At 39.6% G+C, this 21,438-nt stretch overlaps 1 protein-coding gene across 1 annotated transcript in view; it reads right to left on the bottom strand.

The window, feature by feature from the left end:
• Positions 1-606: 606 nt before the first annotated feature.
• SLC9A7 (solute carrier family 9 member A7) overlaps positions 607-21,438 on the bottom strand; it is an 80,210-nt gene continuing 59,378 nt past the window's right edge. Inside the window, exons 13-17 of the mRNA XM_082279184.1 lie at positions 18,679-18,738; positions 13,905-13,968; positions 11,330-11,412; positions 8,055-8,160; positions 607-2,333 (exon numbers count right to left, since the gene is read on the bottom strand). Coding sequence (XP_082135310.1) covers positions 2,085-2,333; positions 8,055-8,160; positions 11,330-11,412; positions 13,905-13,968; positions 18,679-18,738 — 562 coding nt within the window. The 3' untranslated portion in view covers positions 607-2,084. The remainder of the gene's footprint in view (positions 2,334-8,054; positions 8,161-11,329; positions 11,413-13,904; positions 13,969-18,678; positions 18,739-21,438) is intronic.

Below are 21,438 nucleotides of genomic sequence, written 5' to 3'. Positions count from 1 at the left end.
TCCTCATCAGGGTTTGTTACTCTGCATTATTTACCAAAAAAGCTCCCTCGTCGAAGTCTGTGACTTCGTCATGAGGGGAACAGGAGGAGCACTGATCTCTTCTCTGTAGTGACCACTGAGAGGGCCCAGGGAATGGCTTGAAATTGTGTGAGGGGAAGTTTAGGTTGGATATTAGAAAAAGGTTCTTCCCCCAGAGGATGGTTGGGCACTGGAACAGGCTCCCCAGGGCAGTGATCACAGCATCAGCCTGACAGAGTTCAAGAAGTGTTTGGACAATGCTCTTGGGCACGTGGTGTGACACTTGGGGATGGTGCTGTGCAGGGCCAGGAGTTGGACTTTGATGATCCTTGTGGGTCTCTTCCAACTGTGAATATTCTGCGATTCTATATTGGTCTTACAATTTTTCCACAAAAAGACTCCTCATTTCCTCGAGTGTCATTTCTTAATAATGTGAGACAGTCATTACAGATCAATACCCTTTATAAATTTACCTTGGAGGGACAGACAGGGAGGTAGAGCACTCATTAGAGAACACATTTGAAAGAAAGCAGACACAACTGCAAAGTTTCTCTGCAGCAGGAAGTTCTTGTACTGAGGTTAGCCCAATAAGTTTAATAGTTAAGGAAAAACAGAGTGGGTATTTACTCACACATAATTTTATGAGAGGAACAACTGAATTGGCAGCAAGAAAAACACACTTTTTGGACAAACTGATATTACATCACATTAGTGGGCCACAGAAGTCTTTACAAAAATAAATCTTTTGAGACATGAGAATGAAATCACATTTTAGCATGCTTTAAATAGCTGAAAGGCTCTTCAAAGCATACATTTTCAGCTATTGGCAAAGACAATGATTATCTTCTCATCTGGAAATTAAAAAGCATTTAGCAATAAGTTAAAGCTAGCCTACGTGTAAGTGGGCTAAAAACTAGTCAGAGATTTTTCCCTTTTCACATTTAGGATGATACTACAGTTCATCACTTCTGTAGCTTATGTGCTGTTGTGCAATGCCCCACTGAAGTTTCACATCTACTCTGCGAAAGAGAACAAGGGTAAACAGCTTTCTTTTAGGATGGTCACAAATGGTAAAAACAGTAGTATTTGTTTGTTGAATTAGATGTTTGCTGTTTATCACACGCAAGAACTGTAAGCAGAGTCCATGGATTCTTCTGAGTAATATGAAACCTCTTGGTTCCATGCAAGTTCAATACTGCCTCTGTCTCTCTCTTTTTTTCTCCCCTTCTCCTATCTGCTGTTTTCCCCAGCCCAAGTTTCCAAATATCTTCATATGCAAGAAAGTTTTACTTCGTCACTGCTATCCGAGAGAGCCTGGCTCCAGGCTCATGTCGGCTTCAGGTACATCTTAGACCACAGGAAGCTGGATGTTTTTCTTTTGAGGCACTAGAAGTTAGGCTAAGAGTAATAGTCAAGTTGCCCAAAGCTCAAGGGACAAGTAGCTCTCATTGCCTTCCTATTTAAACAGCTGGCCAGTGAAGAAATCTTCTTTTCCCTTTTTTTTCCCTGAAATAGATTAAGTACAGTTTGCAGTAACAGATTCCCCAGTTTTTCATTCATGCATCTGCAGTCCCAATGTTTACTATCCCATTTCACTTGAGTTTCCTCAGCCTCACAAGAGAAGTTAACAATGGATCTCTCCACATTCAGATACACACACAATCGTCTTTGTCTCTTAATTATTATCAAGTTTATAGTTGTCCTTTCACATTCTCAAGCTAAGCCAAGACAAGCTCAGTTCTATGACAATGTTTTCATGTACCTCTCTTCAGAGAGAGAGCTGCTGCAGCTGAACAAGACAATTGCAGCATGCTAGTTATACTTGGATTTGATAAGCAGTTGGAAAGAGGAGAATAACCAGTTTTCTCATTTGTCTATTTTCAGACATATAGAAAACCCCACTGTCAGCATCTTGAGTAAAAAATAGGTGACATCTTCAGACCCTAGTAAAACCACTTATGCATGTTAACTTGTTTAAATAAACACCCCCACCTCAAGTGACACAGTGGCCTGCAGTCTTCCTTGATCCATTCACAGAGCAAGAGTTATTTTTACTGAGTCAGTAATCATGCATTGTATTCCAGAGGAAATACTAGCCGGGTACCCCTGCTTGTAACTTCATGATCTGCTGCTCCCAAATCACGTTCCAGTGCTTCCTCTGAACTACTTTTTGTTCTCCTGCTGTCAAGGTTAGTGGTAGCTGTATGGGGCCCAGAAGAACCATTTGCAGTTATTGTTGTATCACCATATGTCACGGTAAGGTCACCATCATTCAGAATAAAATCAGAATCCTCTTCTCTAAGCTGTTCCTGATTCTGAAAAAAAGAAAAAAAGAAAAATCTTCATACAGCACCTTTATTTGCCCAGAACGTAACTGAAGGATTTACCTATATGTCAATACAGAAGAGATAAAGTTCCACCTTAAGAAATGTTAAAAATAACCTTGAACCCAGTGTTTGCAAATCAGCTTACTGTTCCCTGTATAACTACTGCTGATGGGGAGAGATGAGAGGGAGCTGAAGCCAAGAACTAGGTTATGGAACGGGTAACCCGGGATTTAGTAGCACTGTAAGTACACCAAAAGTACAAGAGATGAGTGGTACATATTGGGTTTTGCATGACAATTTAGAAGGCAGTACAGGACAAAGATTGGAGATCAAGAATAGTTGAGTCACTCCAGATAGAGTTGCATCTGCTGCTAATTAGTCAAAGTCATTAGTAAACTTTTCATGCAAACTGATTAGAACTCATAAGGCCCAAAATCTCTATATTCAAGGATTCCTCAACATTCTTTTGTTGTACATCAAGAACTAACAATATTCTTTCAAACTCTCCCCTTACTTTTACCTGTTACTAAATAAAGAATTACCTGACCTAGTTCTTGGGAATACTCCTGAGCCATAAAGGATGGATACAAGAAAGTGCTTGCTTCATAGTTTTGTAACTAGTTCCGATGTGTTTTCTTTTCAAAATCATTTAAGAAAGTGGCTCACAAAACCCTGTGATTTTTTTTGGCAGAGATGGAACAAAATATATAGTCAGAGAATAGAAATTGCTGAAGTGTAATGAAACACTTAATTTCTCTATCACAGCATAATACAACAACAAGCAATTGTACTGTGTTCCACTGCTGTTTAACATGGTAAAACGAAAAATATTTGAGTTGGTCAGAAAATGGGCTTTCTTCATATTGGAAGGAAATTCGAATCAGTACTATAAACTTGCTTTCTTGCAACTGAAAGCAATTATTTCCCCACGTGAATGGCTTAGCAGGAGCTGAAATGTGTGTGTATTGCTGTTCCTTCAGTAGGCTGGACACCAATCAGGCTAAGTTCTCAAAATACGTTATTTTCTTCCACTCCGGCAAAGGAAGGGGGGCATGGGCCATGTGAGATGGGATGTCTGTGATCAGTGTGAGCAGAAAGCCCTGCCTCTACTGCAGAACAGGAGTTCAGGGCACTGGAGATTGAAAATGCTGATTAACCTGCCCATGATGAAAAATGCAGCTCCTGGCTAAATAAAACTTCCTGGGAAAGCTTCCTGTCATTATGTCAGAAGATAATCAGACAACATAAAGCAGCAGAAGCCTCTAGATGATACAGAATATTTAACTAACAAGGAGTAGAAGAGGTGTCAGGAGTTTGCCAAAATCAACGAAATAAAGGGTGCAGTTCAGTGTAGGGTGCAAGACAAGCCCTACATCGAAGGAATGCTAATTCCTCAGAACCTTCATGGCATCCAAATTTATCATTGCTTTTTTGTGACAGGGTTAGTCTGATAGAGAGCACTGTTCTCAAAGAGCAATACAGCTTAGGACACTTGCTTTCTTTGCAAAGAAAACACTGAACTACTGGCACCATCTTAAATAGAAAAAAAAGGGCAGAAATTAAAGGTTTCAGCTATAATTGGCAGAAACAGCCCTTGCAATCTTTTAGTTGCAAAAAAAAGTAAAAGCCTGAGGTACAAGACCAAAATTATTTAAAGGGTCACAAAATAATCAGTTTAAGAAAATCTGGTATCTGGATATATATTGCTTTGAAGAAGAGACATTCAAATAGGGACGAAAATCAGAAAAATGAGCAAGAAGCAAGCAGTTTGTGACTGTTGACTGATTATGTTTTTAGAAGTCGAAGAAGCTGCAAAGGTCTATCACAGGTTCCCTTTCATGGTGTTTGCCCTTGGAGAAGCACCAAGGAGGGGAAGGCAGGGCTAACAGAGCACCAGAAGGTACTGCTGTACCAGGGCCACATGTGAAGTGGCTGCAGCAAGCTCCCAAAGCACCTCCTGTCTCCACAATGCTATAGAACAGCGAATCCTTGCAGCCACCTATCAGATAAGAAACTGGTAAGAACATACTACACTTGAGCTTCCCCAAAAGGCTGAGAAGCTCTTGGAAGCACGATACTGAGAGAGAGGGTCAGAGGCTTTATACTACATGGCAAGTCCTACCTCAGTCTTCGCTGGGTTGTCCCAGGCTACATTTACATATACATAAACATGATCAGTTCGAGAGAAACACTGAGCTTTCTCTCAAGGTAGTGAACAAACATTGCCTTGTACAAGCCAAGTTCCACTTAATTTTTTCCATTCTGAATAGTATTGCAAGGAGCATGCATTTTATTTCATATATTTCCCCAGAGAACACCCACAAAAAATCTTATGTACTATACAGATTTACTATGTTTGCAAACAAAGAGGATGGTGAGTAAACCTATCGTGCTTCATGCAGTGTGAGCAAGTCTTTCAAGAAAGACAGGAAATGTATCCAAATAGATCCACAGAGACTTGAAGTACTCCCAAGAATAACCCTAAACAGGCCTCTGCAATCCCCTACGGTTCTGTAGGAAAAGCTTCAATTCACTCAGAATAACACAGGTCTGAACTTCACTGCTTAAACTGACACACTGGAATGGCTAAAGACCTGAATCCAAAACTCTGCAAAAGCCTGAATTCTGCTTTGATGTGCTGATCATAACCTTGAGGGACCTCCCTGCAGTCTATCCTGTTTGTGGTAAAAGCTGTTCATGCTCCTAAGAATGCATGCTGGAGATGTTTTTTTATTATTAAAGCTTATTTAAAATGAGTTACTGCTTACAAAGCCAGTCTTTATTGCCTCCTAAGACAATGTAAAAAGAAACAAAAGCAAAGTACAATGCATGTGTGAAGTGCTGGCAGTCGTCACAAATGCTGGTGCTGAACACAACACAGGCACCACAGATAACAAAACTTGCATCAGAAGTTACTTATTTCATGGTTCCAAAATGAAAGCATCAAGTACCATGCATGTAAAATATATTCCAACTTAAATCTGATGCTCTATTTAGTTTTTCTCAGGTAAATTTAAATTCACCAAGGAAACTAAGCAATGTTTGCTATGAAGCTAGAACCATTAAGGAGGGGGAAGAGGGAAGCCTGGCTGAACAGTTTTCTTATCCATTTTGAGAGTTATCTCCTCCAAAGATTGCAAATTAAGTTTCTTCACTGGGCTTGCAGATTTATAAATTACTTCAATTCCTTCTAGTTTCATCCCAAGTTGTCATACCATGTATGTGCAAGATACATACCTTTTTTAAGTGTGGAAGACAAAACACACCTCAAAACTAACAACAACAAAAAAGCATCCCCAGAAGTGCTTCTTTCAGTTGGGATAAGTGACTGATAGAACAGAGAATTACTAAAAGTTTCAAAGGACATTTTAAAAGGAAAGGCAAAATAACTGACCTACATCAGTTTGGGATAAGCTGGAAAGCCCTGCCAACTGGTCATGCACTGAAGATAACACCAGAAGAGAAACTGGTGTTTAAAATGATAATTTTCAAAATTCAACTGCTAACTGCAGCAACTTTTCATGCTTTCAATTCTAACTTGTCTGTCTGGGTTGGAAACAGACTATGGCACAGCCTTAAAAGCAGTGGGAGAACATCAGCGATGAACAGTAACATCATCTCTGGAAAAAATCCACTGCACCTCACCCCTGTGGGCTGACTCAGAGCCTTACACATACTCCATGCAAACTGAAGCTTAGAGGACACGATCTCATGCTAAAGAGTAAGGGGTGGGTGGGCTCCATTGCAGGATTATTTGACTTTCAGACTTTCGAACTGCCCTTTGGCATTTAATTAACAAGACCTACTCCCACTTGTGGAAGTGAGAGTGAATTCTAAGTAAGGTTTTGATAAAGTCAGAGGAGAAAAACAAAACAACAAAAGCTAAAAACAATATACAAATATACAGTTAGCATAGCCACATACTTATTGCTTTCTTCTCTATATAGATAGCATAGCTCAGACATGCACCTAGAATGAGATCCAGGATTTAATACTTGTTTGGGAAATATATTTTGCAGCTATGTTATACTTTATTATTTACACACTTTTTTGTTTTTTCTTGTTTAACTGAAAATCTTCAGTCTTTAATTCTCACAGGTGTACCATTTAATTTTCCTGGAAATACCACACAAAAGCACTATTCTAATCAGTTTCTGTCCCCACAAAGACATGGCTGCCTCTGTTGCTTCACCTGCATTTAATAGAAAGGCAAAAATATTCCACAGCTTTTTAACTGGTAATGAAATGTGATAACCAAGTGTTGTAGCAAAGCCAGCCATGTAAAGAAACAAAAAGACACAAAGCAACTGCAGGGTTCAGAAATCCTGAAAAGAAGCTACAAATTAAACTTCAAAATTATATTCTTTCCTAAGACAAATGCAGCACTGCACTGAAATAGGAACAGAAAAGAGAACAATATGAAAGCTCCACATTATACACCTTAACAAAGTATACAACCTTACAAGCATTTTTAATGAAGTTAATGTCGTGTGCGTATCCCTGAGCCAATCCATTAAATAATAAGTTTCCACATCTGGTAGTAGCCAAAAATGATGAGTCATGGGGGGGGGGGGGGGGGGGGGGGGTGGGATGTGCAAAGAAAACAAAGATGAGCTCAACTATTAGAGAAAATGAATGTCAAAGCTTGCATGTTCATTCTGGTTAGATCCTCAGTTACTGGACAATTGCTCTCCTAAGATCATACACAGACAAACATATGGGTAATGCACAAGTAGGATAATTGGTCTAGGATGCCTTCTAATCTAGACATGTTTCAAGACCTCCAGTGCCATTGCAAAGACGGGAACAAGGCCAATTTCTTGCATTACTAATAGCTCCAAATGGGCAACAGGTATCTCAAAGTTCTTTGGAATTTTTCTATCAGGTACAAGTAAGATGCTAATGATACCCACAAAGAAATGTAGGGAAAGATTTCAAAACTGCAATTAGAATTCACAACTCTCTAGGAGAGGATTAATAGACAACTGGTCCAAGACAACTTGAGCATAGAGATATTAATATCCCAGAGAACCTGCAAATTTGAGATATCCCACATAGTACTATGGTTTTATTTACAAGCAGCTCATGAAAAGTTGTAGATTTCAGAAGCACTGTACAGATAGGAATGCCAAGTATCAGGATCCTGCAAGAGTAATAGGAGAATAGAGCATTAATTATTGCAAGACATGGCTGTAAAGACACTGTAGTGACCTGCTAGACTGAGGTAAGTGACTGATTAACAGTTTCTGAAATCTGATCTTAAATTTCACAGTGGAAACAATGAAGGGAAGTGCTACCAGGTTTTTTTCCAGCTGGGTAAATGTGTCAATGACATCTCTAAGGAGACCTCGAAGTTTAGCAGTAACAGGCAAAGAATCTTGTCCAAATTCTTGAGAAGGGATTGAATATTTTGAAGAGATTCACTGAACTGGGTTATTGACTAGGCCTGTAATTTCCCCATATTCTTAAATGTTATTTTTCTAAAGTAATTTTTGAACAATAAGTTAATTCCTGATCTCAAACAACAGAAGCTTTTGCCTAAGGGGAGAGCATCTTAAATCTTTTCTGCCTAGGAAAACCAGCGCTTTCTTGCAGTGTGTCTATCAGACCAGCTGAAACCAGGATATTACCTAAAAAGAAAAAACACTCATTTGCTGAAGTTTAAGAAATAAAAAACAAAACAAAGCAGTATTGAATTGTTCTACTTACATCATAAACCTGGGGACTTGTCAGACAGCGGGCTATCAGGCCACACCAGCTGGGTAGCGTTGTGGTCAACGGAGGGCCACTGTGAGTGAGAATTGGCTTTAAATAACTTAAGTAGTTAAGAAAAACACACCAGTGCTCAAAAACCGCTATTGAAAATAAAGAGACAATTGTACATAAATGGGATTCTGCCTTTGAACTGTGATATACAATAATTGTATGCATAAAGCACCCTCCTAACATTTTCCCCTTGATTGTTTCAAGAGCAGTTTCTTTACTCACTCATTTTCTGCAAGGACAACTATCTAACTTTCTTCTTACGAGTTTCAAACAGTTGCAATGTTTCCAGCTTCTGTGCTGCCGAGTAAAAAGGAGTAAGCAAAGGTGGTTTAGTATTGAAAGGTCGAAGGGTATTTCTGCTCTGAAGAATGGAGCATGGTGTCAAGGTTGCAAGCTAGAGGTAGCAAGGTGACATTCCTATGTGGTTCAACATAGGGAAATAAAAAATTCTGTTCATTCAACATCCTCAAAGCAGTATAGCCACTTGATCTGCTGGTTACTGAGCCACAGAGGTGTGACCAGAGATACTACTCTGGTAATGCTCACAGACATTTCTGCAGTGCACATACATGTACCACATAGAGTCTCAGAAGGGCAAAGGGAAAACTGTGTGCAAGAACCATGTACCACAGTGTGGAAGGAAAGCAGTGCTACCTAGATTACACTGAGGGGACATGCGGGTGAGAAAGGAAAGTGTCTTTACACCCCTTTTACAGGTCTGCTCTCAGGTAAATCCATACTTTTCATGAGTACTCCACACTGATGATATGCCTGGAAAAAATACCCACTGGCAGGGTGTCTGTTAAAGAGCAGCATGTTGATCTTCACTAGCACATGAATCAATCTGATTATTTTAAATACAAATATGTAAGTTGCAGGCATTCTAGTTACTGTCTTAGGCCTCTAAGCACACAGAGAATCAAGTCCATTTGCAAATAGAACAGTTTCCCTCCCAACCCCTTTAAGATGCTTAGGGCAAAGAGGGGGTTAAAAAGGGGGCTGTTTTAGCAGAGAGCTATCCCTTCCCTGTAGCAGAGCCTGGTATAGCTGTTTACTCGAGCAGAGTTATGCTTCCTCCTTTCCTCCTTCACTAAGGGTGAGGTTAGACCCATTCCTGGAAAGAAACGAGCTCTTCGCCCTTGCACTAACCCAGGCTCCACGCTATCCTGTGCCAGACAGGCAACAACTCAGCCATGAAAAAGCAAACCCAGTTAAAGATATCTGCTACTTCATCACAGCTGCAGTTTTCTCCATGTTTAACAGTTGTGGGTGAACCCAGGGAACAGCCCACAACATTAAATGAACTCTGCATTCCACAGGAATGAAGTTCCCACTTATCCGTGTGTACAGAGCTCTGCAGGCAATAGTGAGCTTTGGAACACACTTGTCCATCACTTACTCACATCTTCTTCAAGTTAAGCTCTCTTGCAAAGAGTGAATTTTGAGACAGTCTGCCTTTCTACCCAGAAACCAAGTGGATGCATTGGCAAAAAATATTTTGACATTTAGCCATGGATATAGAGGTTTCAATTCTAAAGATCATCCAACCTGTACAATTTAAGCCCACCTAACCAGTGCTTATCTGAATGCCTTCTTCTAGGAGAAGGAGCAGGCTTTTATCTCTAACATACAGTAAGACAGTTCTGCCTCTTAATTTCCTTGGCACAAACTTCACAGAAACTTTTCCTAAATATTGCTAGTTACCACTGAAAAAAAAAAAAAAGGAATGCACTATCAGGATCCTTTAAGTTTCTGTGAAACAGGTAGGTAGGCTGTAATTTTCTCCAAGCACTCCCCCTGCCCTTGCTGCAGCTGCTGGAGAGGGACTGTTCTCAGTAAGCATCAGCTGAGGGAAGTCAGCATTGCCAACTACTCCTTTCATCAGGCACATCCCTTTTGTAAAGGCAAGGGGAAGAGGACAGCTCTGCTTCCTTCTTAAAAGGACAAAAAAGAAGCAGTCAGACACAGTCAGATGCCTTCACACTTTTAACACCAAAGTCTCTTTTTTTTTTTTTAATAATAAAAATTGACCTTGAGGCACTTCGAGCCCAGTCACTAGAACTCAAAGAGTTAACTTGGAATTACGAACATCTATGAATATTTCAAGCAGCACATACACTCCCTTCTGGGCTTTGGGTCAGTACTACTGCATCTGAAAGCATTGGTGACAAATAGATTTTATCCCAAAAAGGCAAGGGCTATTAGGATCCAGATGTTTTCAACATGCTACCTGGGTGGGAAAGCCTCATGCACAAGGCATGGAAAGAAACTACTGTGCTCCAACCAGCCCAGCAGTCTTTCATCAATCAAAGGCCAAGACCCCAGTGAAAAGACTCATATGCAAGCTGCAAGAACATTAGGCACCTATCACAGGTCACTGCGTATATTTAGCTGCCCCAGAATTTACTAGGAATTCAGTATTGAAATTTCTTTGAGTTTCTAGGTATAAGTGACTTGCTGTGGCCACAAGATTTTCTTTGCCATTTTCTGCTAAGTGACTGTACGCTGTTGAGGAGGAGCAGCATACTGATTAAGTAGATTTAAAAAAAAACCCAAACCCAAACCCACAAGCAGGAAATACAGGACAGCTACACAAAAATTGCTCAGAATCTTAAACAAGGTGGTCTAAATACGATAATAGTATCTTCAGCAAGGTTGTACAGTACTATATACACTCAGAGACACTCTGCTTTAACACCCATAGTAATTTCTGGATGTACTTAAGGAGATGAGCTGGATCTCATGTAGTTTTTTTAGTTCCAGAACTTCCTCTTTAGAAATCAACCATAGATTTTGGGACTTCATCACAAAAGCAGATGGCTCTGCAGAGCAATGAGTCGAGGCTTAGACATATACAATGAACTGGAAAACTAGTTTGTGCTATGAGCACCAGTGAAAATGAGAACAAATAAATAGAACAAATCAGAGGACCTGAAATAGTTAATTGTCTGTCTTATTGTTTAGGAAGGTACTTCATCTCCTGGAACTGACTGATTTCTGTCCTCCAGCAAGTGTCACACACCATGCATTAGGGAAAGGGAAGGTCTGACTGCTGAGCCAGTGAGTTCAAGCTTTGGTTCTGTGCCTTGAGCCTGTCAAATACTTGAGAGAGTCAAACAGCAGAAAGATCAAGTGCTTAAGGCTACACATGGGTACATAGAAAGGAAAAAAGTGAACACTTCATGCCTTGAAACTAAGCTGTGTTTTCAAAAGGATACTTGTGGTCAAAGCTATACCACAGCCTGAAAAGCCAAGCACTTTCCTGCTTCGTCCTGTTCCTTCGCGCAGAATCTTGGCCATCCTAAAAGTAAGATAAAAACATATTCAGTTACTTCAGGCAGAAAAACCAAAAATTATACACTCCAATAATTCATATTATAATTTCCTGTCAAAAAAAAAGACAAATTACTTCAATACTGTACTGGGAATGCAGAAGAAAGCTGTTTGGAGATTTGCTTTATGCCGAGTTTACTTTCCTTAGAAAGACCAGAAACAACTGCAGCGAACCGGGCTGTCTTCATTGCACTCAAGTTACCTCAAGTTACCAAGTCCTCTACCACCAAAACCTAAAACCTTATCTCACTGTTAGTATAGGAATGGAAATAGAAATAACTTCCAAACTGACAAATAAGCCTCATTGATATTCCAAGACTAATTCCTATTCATTGCTTGGTTTGCTTCCTTACTCTAACTCTAGGTTTGATGGTTTTTTCTTACGCCTGATGCTTCCTTGGAAGAACAAGGGAAATTACCATACCTGATAAATTCTCAGAAACTTGGTGAAATATGTCACATTTAAAAGAAACGAGCTTAACAGAGAATCCATATAAAGATCATGATTGAGGGAGGTCATGCAAATCTCAGAAATGCTGGATCAGCCTTGAAAGGGCTAATAGTGCTAAACACAATCTCTTAACTAGCTGTGCTGCAAATCATCACACCAGCTGGTCTGCAGCTGCATTTGTTTTTACTTTTGTTACTGTTTAGGGTTTGAATGTTTTGCTTTATGTTTTTGTTTTGTTGTTTGTTGTTCAGGTGGGGGGGTGTTTGTGGCCAGAGGCCAGAGTTAAACACAGGAAAGCAGAAGAATGCCTTGTGTGAATCATCTTCCAAACTACTAGAAAAGAACAAGAAGAATTACACTGTGTACTTCTGACCTGCAAAAAATCCGTAATCCACCAAGAGTTAAAGCTTAGTACATTTTCACTCCCTCCCCATCCCAAATGATGTATTTTCTTTAACTGTGACATACTGCTGATCTTGGCTTGGTGAAAGAAAGACGAATCCAGAGGGAACTGACTAATGGACTACATTAGCAATGCAATGCACAGCTAAAGAGGGAAACAAATGGGTAAGTTCTTTATGTTTACATGGGAAAAAAGCAAACAAGGTATTTCCACAGCAGATACTGAATGAGAACAGAATACCCATGCTCTGTTTCCCGTTAAAGCAATTCCTCAGTTACTGACAAGCTCAGTCTGAACTGGCCAAAGCCATCTTACCACAATACTACTTCCTAACCTTGGTTTTATGCAATAATTGTGGCCTTCACTGTAAAAGGTGTTTTGAGGCCTGGACTTCTGGTTGCTTCCAGACAGTTCCAAAACAAAATTCACCCTTACTGGTAGCCAGCTCCACCATTTCAGCATCTATTTTTTGTGCTGGACACAGGCTTTTACAAAGAACACAGAGATGCCAAAGTGCAGTTTCTTCAATGAAAGAGATGCTTCCTGAGCAAATAACTCTTACCTCTACAACATGTAACAGGAAAAGAAAAAGAAAGGATAAAAAAAACAAAAAGCAGGAGAAACCACTAAGAAAGCTAATCCCAAATACATGAATCTATCTCCAATCAGCCTGAACACCATTATCATCATACAGCACTTGCTCCCTAAGCATCCCCTAGATCCAAAGTTACCTGTCATTCAACTGCGACTAGTAGGTTCCTACATAAGCAACCAGCTCTGCTGCTGAGCAATCAGTGTCAAGCAGAACTCTAGAAGAGTGCAAACCAAGGTCTGGACAGAGGAAACTCCAATTTAAGCCTGAGGAATTTTTGAGCTGTTTTGTTTTTTTCCAGATCATTCACTCCTCCTGTGAACCAACTCAGTTTATAGATGAGCAAAACTGAAAATTCTGCTATGAACAACATTTTTCCAATGATCTTGTTTCCCAATAGCATATTTTAGGGGAAAAAAGTCAACTCTTGGGTTGTTACTGATGCACGGAAAGCTTTGCTAAAGATTCACAGCAACAGTTTGCTGAATACAAATGGCAATTTTCCAGTGCTTCTTCTGCTTCACTCATGTGATAGGTAGTCAAGGCAGGATCCAGCTGGCTTGTGGTTTGGTATGCAAGAGTTGAGATCAGATTAGCAAACTTAATCTTGGATTCTAAGCAAGTCCAAGGGCCAAAATTTGGTATCAGTTAAGGAAGAGGAGCCAAGAGTATTACCTCTGAACTGAGAAGAACTATCTACGCAGTAGCACGCTAAAAGCAAGCATGTTGGGCAGGTGGGGGAAGAGGAGAGCACACTGTTATATAGAGTGTATTAGTAGATTTGGGAAGGTTTGTGATGCCTTAAGTATACACAAAAACGTGAACATGGCAGCATTACATCCAACATCACTGAATGTTTTTCAGTGGGCATTACTTCAATATTATAAAGCAAAATCCCCTATTGACTTGCCAGCTAGGAGAGAAAAGTTTTATCCATGCATACATTCTGCAGTTCTCTATTGTCTTAGTTATAAAATAAGATCAGCCTAATAGAGAAGTTATATAATTACTTACTCCTTGTAAGACTTGGAAGCTGTCATTAGTAGGTGGAGGATCCTGATCTGGGTCAACCCCAACCCTACAGAAACATTAGGAAAACAAAGCAAGTGGTGTTACTGAGGGTTGCAAATGCTGCAAGTTTGGCAGAACGCATTTTAAAAGCACTTTAAGCACCCGGCAAAGCTGCATCAGAGAGGTTATAAGAATAGATTGAGGAAGAGCTGTCCATTACTCCCCTGTAGTTACACAGCTGTAAACAAGATACTTTTTCATTCAAGAAACTGCTTTAACTCCATCTCACTACCAACTTTAACTGCTTACCTTTGCTGCCAATTTTTTTAGAACACTGGAAAATACTATTTTTGCCTTTAAAGTGGATGACATCCTCTTCAGTTGAGGGTATCCCTCATGTCCCGCAGGAAGAAACCAGAAACTAAGGATAAAGTCCAGCCTAAATATCTCCCACAGCAAATAACTTCCAGATAAACCTGAGAATGGCTGAAATACATTATTTTGGAAAGATACGGACACTCCAATTTTAATGCACTATGTGAAGCACAGAAAATATTTCATAAAGAATCACAACATTAATTTTCTGCAAGTTTCATTCACCTAACACAGCACAGCCACAGCAGACTAACAAGTGGCCTGTAGTCCAGCCTTCCATCTGAGTGAGGCAGGGTTTGTGCAATGAGATGATGGATGTTGACAGAGTAATATGTTAAGAAGAAACTGTCTACTCACTTTTGCTTAGTTAGAAAGCATCTTATTACTGAACCATCCTTGCACATAGGGCTCCTATCCAAGATTGGCATTTAATCCTTGTAATTATGTTCAGGTTTTTCTGGTCTGTTTTGGGGGTAGCTATTTGTTAAGACTGGACTTGTCTATTTTATATCCTATTCATGTCTTGATCTCTGTCATCTCTTGTAGAACTTAAACCTCCAACCTCAAAAGTTGGATAAGATTCTCAGTCTCAAATGCGTTGTTTCAGTTCCACCATGTTACATCGTAAGTGTGGGAAAACACCTGCAACAGCCATTTCAGACAGTAAGATTTTGTTAATGTCATCACTTCTCCTCTCTTAGAAGGGACTGAGCTGGTTTAATGCAATTTCCTTGTTACTTAGATTTTTTGCCAGCTAATTATAGCCGTGGTGTTTATGCAACAGCCCTAAGGATCACCAGAGACCAAGGGAACCTTGCTGGCCAGACCATATTACTTGAGTTTCCCAGGGACACCATGCTTGGATCAAATAAAAAGACAACACTTTCAAATAGCTTCCAGGGCAGCATTTTTTGGTACAATAGAAGAAGAGAAGTTTCATCCTTGTGAACTCACGGCCAGCTCAAGGCCTCACATTAGTTAATGTAGTTCAGGGAAAATCCAGAAGGCTGCTCTGCAGCCTCATATAAAACTAGTGCTGACCCACTCCTTTGCTTGGATTTTTTTTCTTTTTTTCTGAGCTTCTTGTTCTTTCCTCATCACTTCCTTTTCCTATATACAGTCATCTTGAACTTTAGTCGCATTTAGCCTGGAAATTCATTGGCGCTGACCAGCCTCAGAAATCTTCACCAGTTTAAGGGAACACTGGTTAGATGGATTGAGTACTGGATTGTAACACACGCTAAAATAAAACACCACACACAAGAGCTCTGAGAGGTTACAAGGGCTGAGATGTTACTGCTTTGGCTATCACTACATGAGAAGGGGTATTGGGTAGGGAAACTGGTTATCTAATGCAGAAAGCTGACAAGCAACACCAGAAAACCGACCCAGTATGGCTATATATATATATACACATATATATAAGATTTCACATTCCTTTATAAGTACACATGAAAATAACAGAAAAATATTTGTGGCTTTCCAAACTCCAGCTGCACATGGAGGAAGGTTCAATGTGCTATGCATAGCAGCCAGGCTCATATTGGCTGTGTAGCTGACCATGTGAATGGGGAGATCAAGAAGCTCATTCCAAATGATGAACGTAGCTTGCATTCCTCAAATAGTTTTTACTCCCTGGGTTACCTATTCACTTCACACTACATAACAACACCAAAAAATTCAGCATCTTGACTTACAAGGCTGTGCATTTGTTTTGAGGATTTTAACCGCCCTTAGCCAGGGGAATGGGGCTTAATGGAGGACCAAAGCAGGATAATCACACTGTTTAGTGAAAAGTCACAGTGTATCACTGGCCAGGTATTTGGGTTCGCTGTTGTGCTGAAGAGGAAAAGAGAACTTTTCTATATTAAAATAGCTCAAGTTTTAGGAAAAACCTCTTACTACAGGTGTTCTTTTCAATATTGAAATAGTATGTCCACAGAGTTGTCCATTTAAATTTTTTTCAACGTTATTATTCAGATGAATTTATGTTTTGAATATTTATAATTCACTCTTTTCCATAAATCACTTTTTAAAAATTTTACTCTTAAAGCCTGTTCCTCAGTTCAGAGATTAACACCAAATACATTTCTATTTTGAATTCTCACAACTACTTTTTGTATCTTTGAAACAATATGCTCTTATCCTCTACTCTGGCATCAATTGTATAGGAAGCTTTATTTTTTGGCAGCAAGACTGCCTGTTTAAGTTTCAAGGTTTATATACCCTGATGTCATGACATGCATCACAGTTTTTTGCAGGCCCAGCCTCCAGAATTCTAAGGAAGTCTCACCTATATCACCTGAAAAAAAACCAGCACCAAAACCCAGGCAAGTCTCTCCCAACCTCCTTTACAGTGAAGAGAAGCACCCAAAACACTTAAGTTACTTCATCCTTGCTTAACTACTTCAATAATTAAAAGTATTAATAAAGCTGATGCATGTATGTCTTCAACATTGATATTCTTCTTGTGGTGAAGAGAAAAAAATCCATTTCACATGCTCAATATATTTTAAAAGCTTCCTGTAATTTAAATGTGCAGTACAGGTCAGTATCAGCTCTCATTTATTTAACCTGTTTTATAAATTTAACTGTTACTGGATGGATTTACACAGATCCCCTCCCAGAGGTCAGTGGCACAGAGAGGGCAGCCTTGCTAAAGGCTGGGCTGTTTTGCTCAAACCCCATAGCAGAAAGGCAGGTGAGCAAGTGCTGGGTGAAAACAGTGTTTTACTGAAGAGGCACAACCTCTGTGATGAGGACTGAGGGGCACAGCAGCTGTGGCACAGCCAAGGCCAAGGTAGTGCAGATGCCAGCAAGTATCTTTGTTTTCCCTTCCACCCTTTCTGAGAGCCCTTTGCAGCAGCTGTGTGGGGATTCCCCAAAGGTGTCCAAATAAGTACAGTAATAAAAAGAAGATTTCAGATGAAGAATATGAGCAGTGTTTTCAGAGTAACAGTGCATATATGTTTCAAAATTGGTGAAAAATCCATTTATTTCCCCCATTTGAATCACTTCAGTATCTGATAGACACCTTATTCCTTCAGTACAGACAATTACTAGTATGTAAAATTCAGACTCCTTTATTTCAGCCTTGGAAAGGTCATGGGAATCTGTAGATGAGAGTATGCTATAGTAAAAATTAATCCAATTTAAGTGTATTTCTTCACTCCTCCCTAATGAAAAAATATTTTTAAGGCAAAAAAAGGCTTTTCATGCTTTAATATCTCTGTAATAGCAAAGGGACTAGTCTTGAGCTCCTAATGCCCAACACCAAAGCACAGCATTTCTTAGCTGCCTCCTGGCCTTCTTGGTCCTTCTCCCACAGCTACAACTCCAGCATCACATGTAGGAGAGCAACTACTTAGATTTGATCTCTCAAACATTAGGCTTATGTATAATTCAGTAATTTAAACAGTGTGGGAGAAAGTGGCTGACACACAAAACTGAACTAAGTGGATGGAAATGAATGGTAAAAAGGCATATTGAACTACATCAAGTTCTCTACTACATCATTTTAAAATGTGTGGCATCATTTCTTCTGATACTTCAGAAACTTTTCCAAGGCCCTACAACACATAGATGACAAGTTACCAAAATACCAGGGATTATTACATTTAGCATATGTAATTACTATGGCAACAGCCAAGAACGAGTATAATAGATAATAGTTTTCAGATTGTCTGTACAAACTAACACATTATATCTCTGGAAAATCTAGTAGTTTGCTGGAAACCTTCAAATGTGACAAGGTACATGAAAAACTTTTCATTGCCCCATCCCAAAGAGCTTTCTTTACATGAATATTCTGTATGTTTTTATATATGTACACACACACATATATAGATACACACATCCCCCTATAGATGTCAGTTAGAGATTTATCTTACTTTAAATTCTCTCTATAACCATGTTATCTGTTCTAAAAAAAAAAAAACAGAATCCTGATGTTTTCTTGTTGATATCTCTCTGTTTTTAAAAACACATCCCCAAAGAGGCCGGGCTAAATCATCTGTGAAATTCCTTCCAACCTGAAGAGTTATAGGAAATAACCTCAAGCAATGCTTAATAATACCTTTGTGATTAAAGGTCATAAAATCAAATCCATGATTTTCAGCTCTCAACTCTTCCAAGGCCAGAGGTTCTAGTTTTGCTTTATTAAATATCTACAGAGTTAAAGAATGTGGTGGTTTATAGTTTCGGTTTTTTTAGACTAAGGATGTGATGTCCACAGCTCAGAATAAGTGAATAGACTCAGAGTTGAGGAACATGTACAGCACTCTCAGCAAAGAAGCAGCAGCAGCATGCCACAGTATAGAAAAAGAGCACACACTCAGTGTTACAAAGATGAAAAAAAGCCAAGCACCAGGTTAACATGGTATCAAGGAAAGCACAGTGTCACCTGAAATACAGCCAGTGGCTTTCACTCATCTCTTCCACCGATGGAACATGGTCACCAACTCTGGTACAGTACAAGAATGCAATGTGAGTAACAAAATGCTCATGGGATAGGGGCTCTACAGAGCTCTTCAGCAAAACAAAGCAAACCAACAAAAAAAACCTCCCACCCAATCAAAAAAAGACAAAAGATACATGAACAACAATGGCAGAGCAATGACAAAGTGACCAAAAAAACAAAATTAGCAACAGCAGCAATTTATGATTGGCATAATCATATCCAGCAATATTCTTCATTCATTCAGATCCCAACTGGCAAAGCATCTGTATTAATGGCAGACTACATCCCCCAGAAAACCCCATTCAGTAGCTCTCTGGTGCTGCACACAGACAGAGCCAATCTAAGACAACTCCTACCACTTCAGACCTGCACATGGTCTGAAAGAGAAAGAGTCATCAGAGGAAGTAGCCATGGGAAGGATACAGGTATGAGAGGGGTCACCAGTACTGCCGGGTTTCAGAGCACTCCAAACCAGCTGGTAACAAGAACTAAATCACTCCACTGGTTTAACTCATAATTGACTATCAATATTTGATTTAATCTCCAGTCACAGCAGTTTTTATTCCTTGCTTTTCCTTTTTCAGTTGTGTTTGTGGAGGGGTTTTAGGTACAAATGAAAGCATTTTGGCTTCCAGTATTTTTCACATACATTCCTTAGCAGCCAGTGGGGTTTTTTCCCCAATATTTTTCCACAAAGACATGTGTCAAGAACTATATATTGCTTATGTGAAATAAAAGCCCAGATGATCAGAAATCCACAGAGGCCTCACTTTAGAAAAAGCAGGTGTACACACCCTGGTTGAAAGCTGGCATCTTGACTAACCAAATATTTAAGGCCATATCTTGTGATATGAAGAGCATGTACTCATCTAATCCTTGAATGTCAAGGCAAATAGCAGACTTTAGATAGCTTTGTTTTGGATTCCAGGTTCAATAGTTCTTTTCCCATGCCAACATACACTCCAGGTCAGAGTACTCTGGTCCCCAAGGCCATCACTGAGATGGTTCTGCATGTACAGCAAAATCTAAAACTAAGAACTACCCAATAACTTCCCTTCTATGACTCCTTTCTCTTTGCTGTATCTTTGCCAAGTTAGTATACTAAAGTTTTCCCAGATGTCTGTAATGAGTGCAGCATTTTTGGAAAATTTTAGCTATTTTGGAAGAGTTCAGTTTTTTCTCAGAAGATGACTGAGAAAGAAGAGAACTCCCACCACTGTGTTTTTAAAAAATAAAAACCCAATCACTAAAAACCCTTGGAATCAGAAAAAGTTGTGTCAGGTTGTTTTTAGGATGTCTTTGGGTATTTGTTTACTTCACCTAACCAAGACAATGACTTCTGAAACTGCTGGCTGAGGCTTGCCAGAGCTTGGCAGTTCAACTCATATCATCCATGTGCTCTAGATGTGTCTCAACCCAACTCCTTACAGTGCCTTCCCCACACTTTTTCTCTCTAGTGTGAATTGCTGTGTTTCAGAGAACAAGAACAGAGAACAGGAAATATCTCCCATGCTTATTTCCAGACTTCCAGATGAAGAGGTAATCTCTTTCCTACTAAGGGAAAGGCCCAGAGGGGTGAGGCTGGGCCTCGGAGGCTGCACTGCCCCACTCTTAAGGGAGATTCAAGACTGATGATGAAAAACTAGAGACTGGGAAAGGAGGAAGAATAGAAAAACTACATAGGGAAAGACAACTGAAAGAAGCAGTACGGAAAGAGATGGGCAAGGAAAAAGCTCAGAACAGAGGGCAAGGGACAGCCCCTGTGTCTGTCCATCTGCCTTCAAGGGCAGCAGAGAGTGGCTAAAGGCAGTGAAGGATCTAAGTAATACAATAATGGAAACAGGCTGCAAAACAGGAGAATATAACCTCCTATCAGACATCCCCCACACCAGTATGGAACACAGCATGAGGCTGGATCCCAGCGTCAACGCTCGCCTCCTGCCAACCCAGCACACCAAGGCGTGCTATGTAAGAAATGCACATTTTATCACTGGACCACCCTGGGTAAGAGAATGGAGTATAACCTGAGCCTGCCACCACACCAACAGTTTTACCACGATCCCAGATAGGTAGTTCACACAGCAACTGGCTAAGAGTTAATGTCTCCAGATTTCTTTTACGATTTCTGTTTTACTGAAAAAAAAATCACTAAATAGAAAGATCTTTGAAAGATTGTGTATGCAAATCAGACATAAGGCACTAAATATCTAAGCTGACATTGTCTGTGCAACCTTTAGCTTTTATGGTAAAAAGAAACCTAAAGTATTTTAAAGTGTAAGGTATAATGCTTTGAGATTTATAAAAAGGTTGCCAAGTATAACTAAAATTACTTCCTTAAAATAAGCAATAACTTCTGCATTTGCTGCAGGTTATGGAGGAGAGGAAGGCATTAATCTATGTGTTGCTTCTTTCAACATGAAAAGAACCAGGTCACTAACCTCTAATGAAAAATGGAAAACACATTGTTTTGCAATACAAATGCTAGGAGTTCCTTTTTTTCCTGTGACAGATAAATGAAACAAGAAGTCAGCTATTTTTTTTGAAAAGAGGAATTTTGCCAGTGGTTTTGATTTACATGGCTCTCAAGTTTGCTGAGACTGTTAAAGTTTCAGCCAGGAAATTGTTTCTTTGTTTAGGTCTTAAAGGATGAGACTTTATTTTTAATATCCAAGTCATGCTTTAGTTTCTAAGGAAAAAAAATCT

This window comes from Coloeus monedula (genome assembly GCF_965178545.1).
Source record: "Coloeus monedula genome assembly, chromosome: 3".
NCBI classification, from domain to species: Eukaryota; Metazoa; Chordata; class Aves; order Passeriformes; family Corvidae; genus Coloeus; species Coloeus monedula.
The sequence above is the reverse complement of the archived record's forward strand: the minus strand, read 5'-3'. Positions and strand labels throughout refer to the sequence as shown.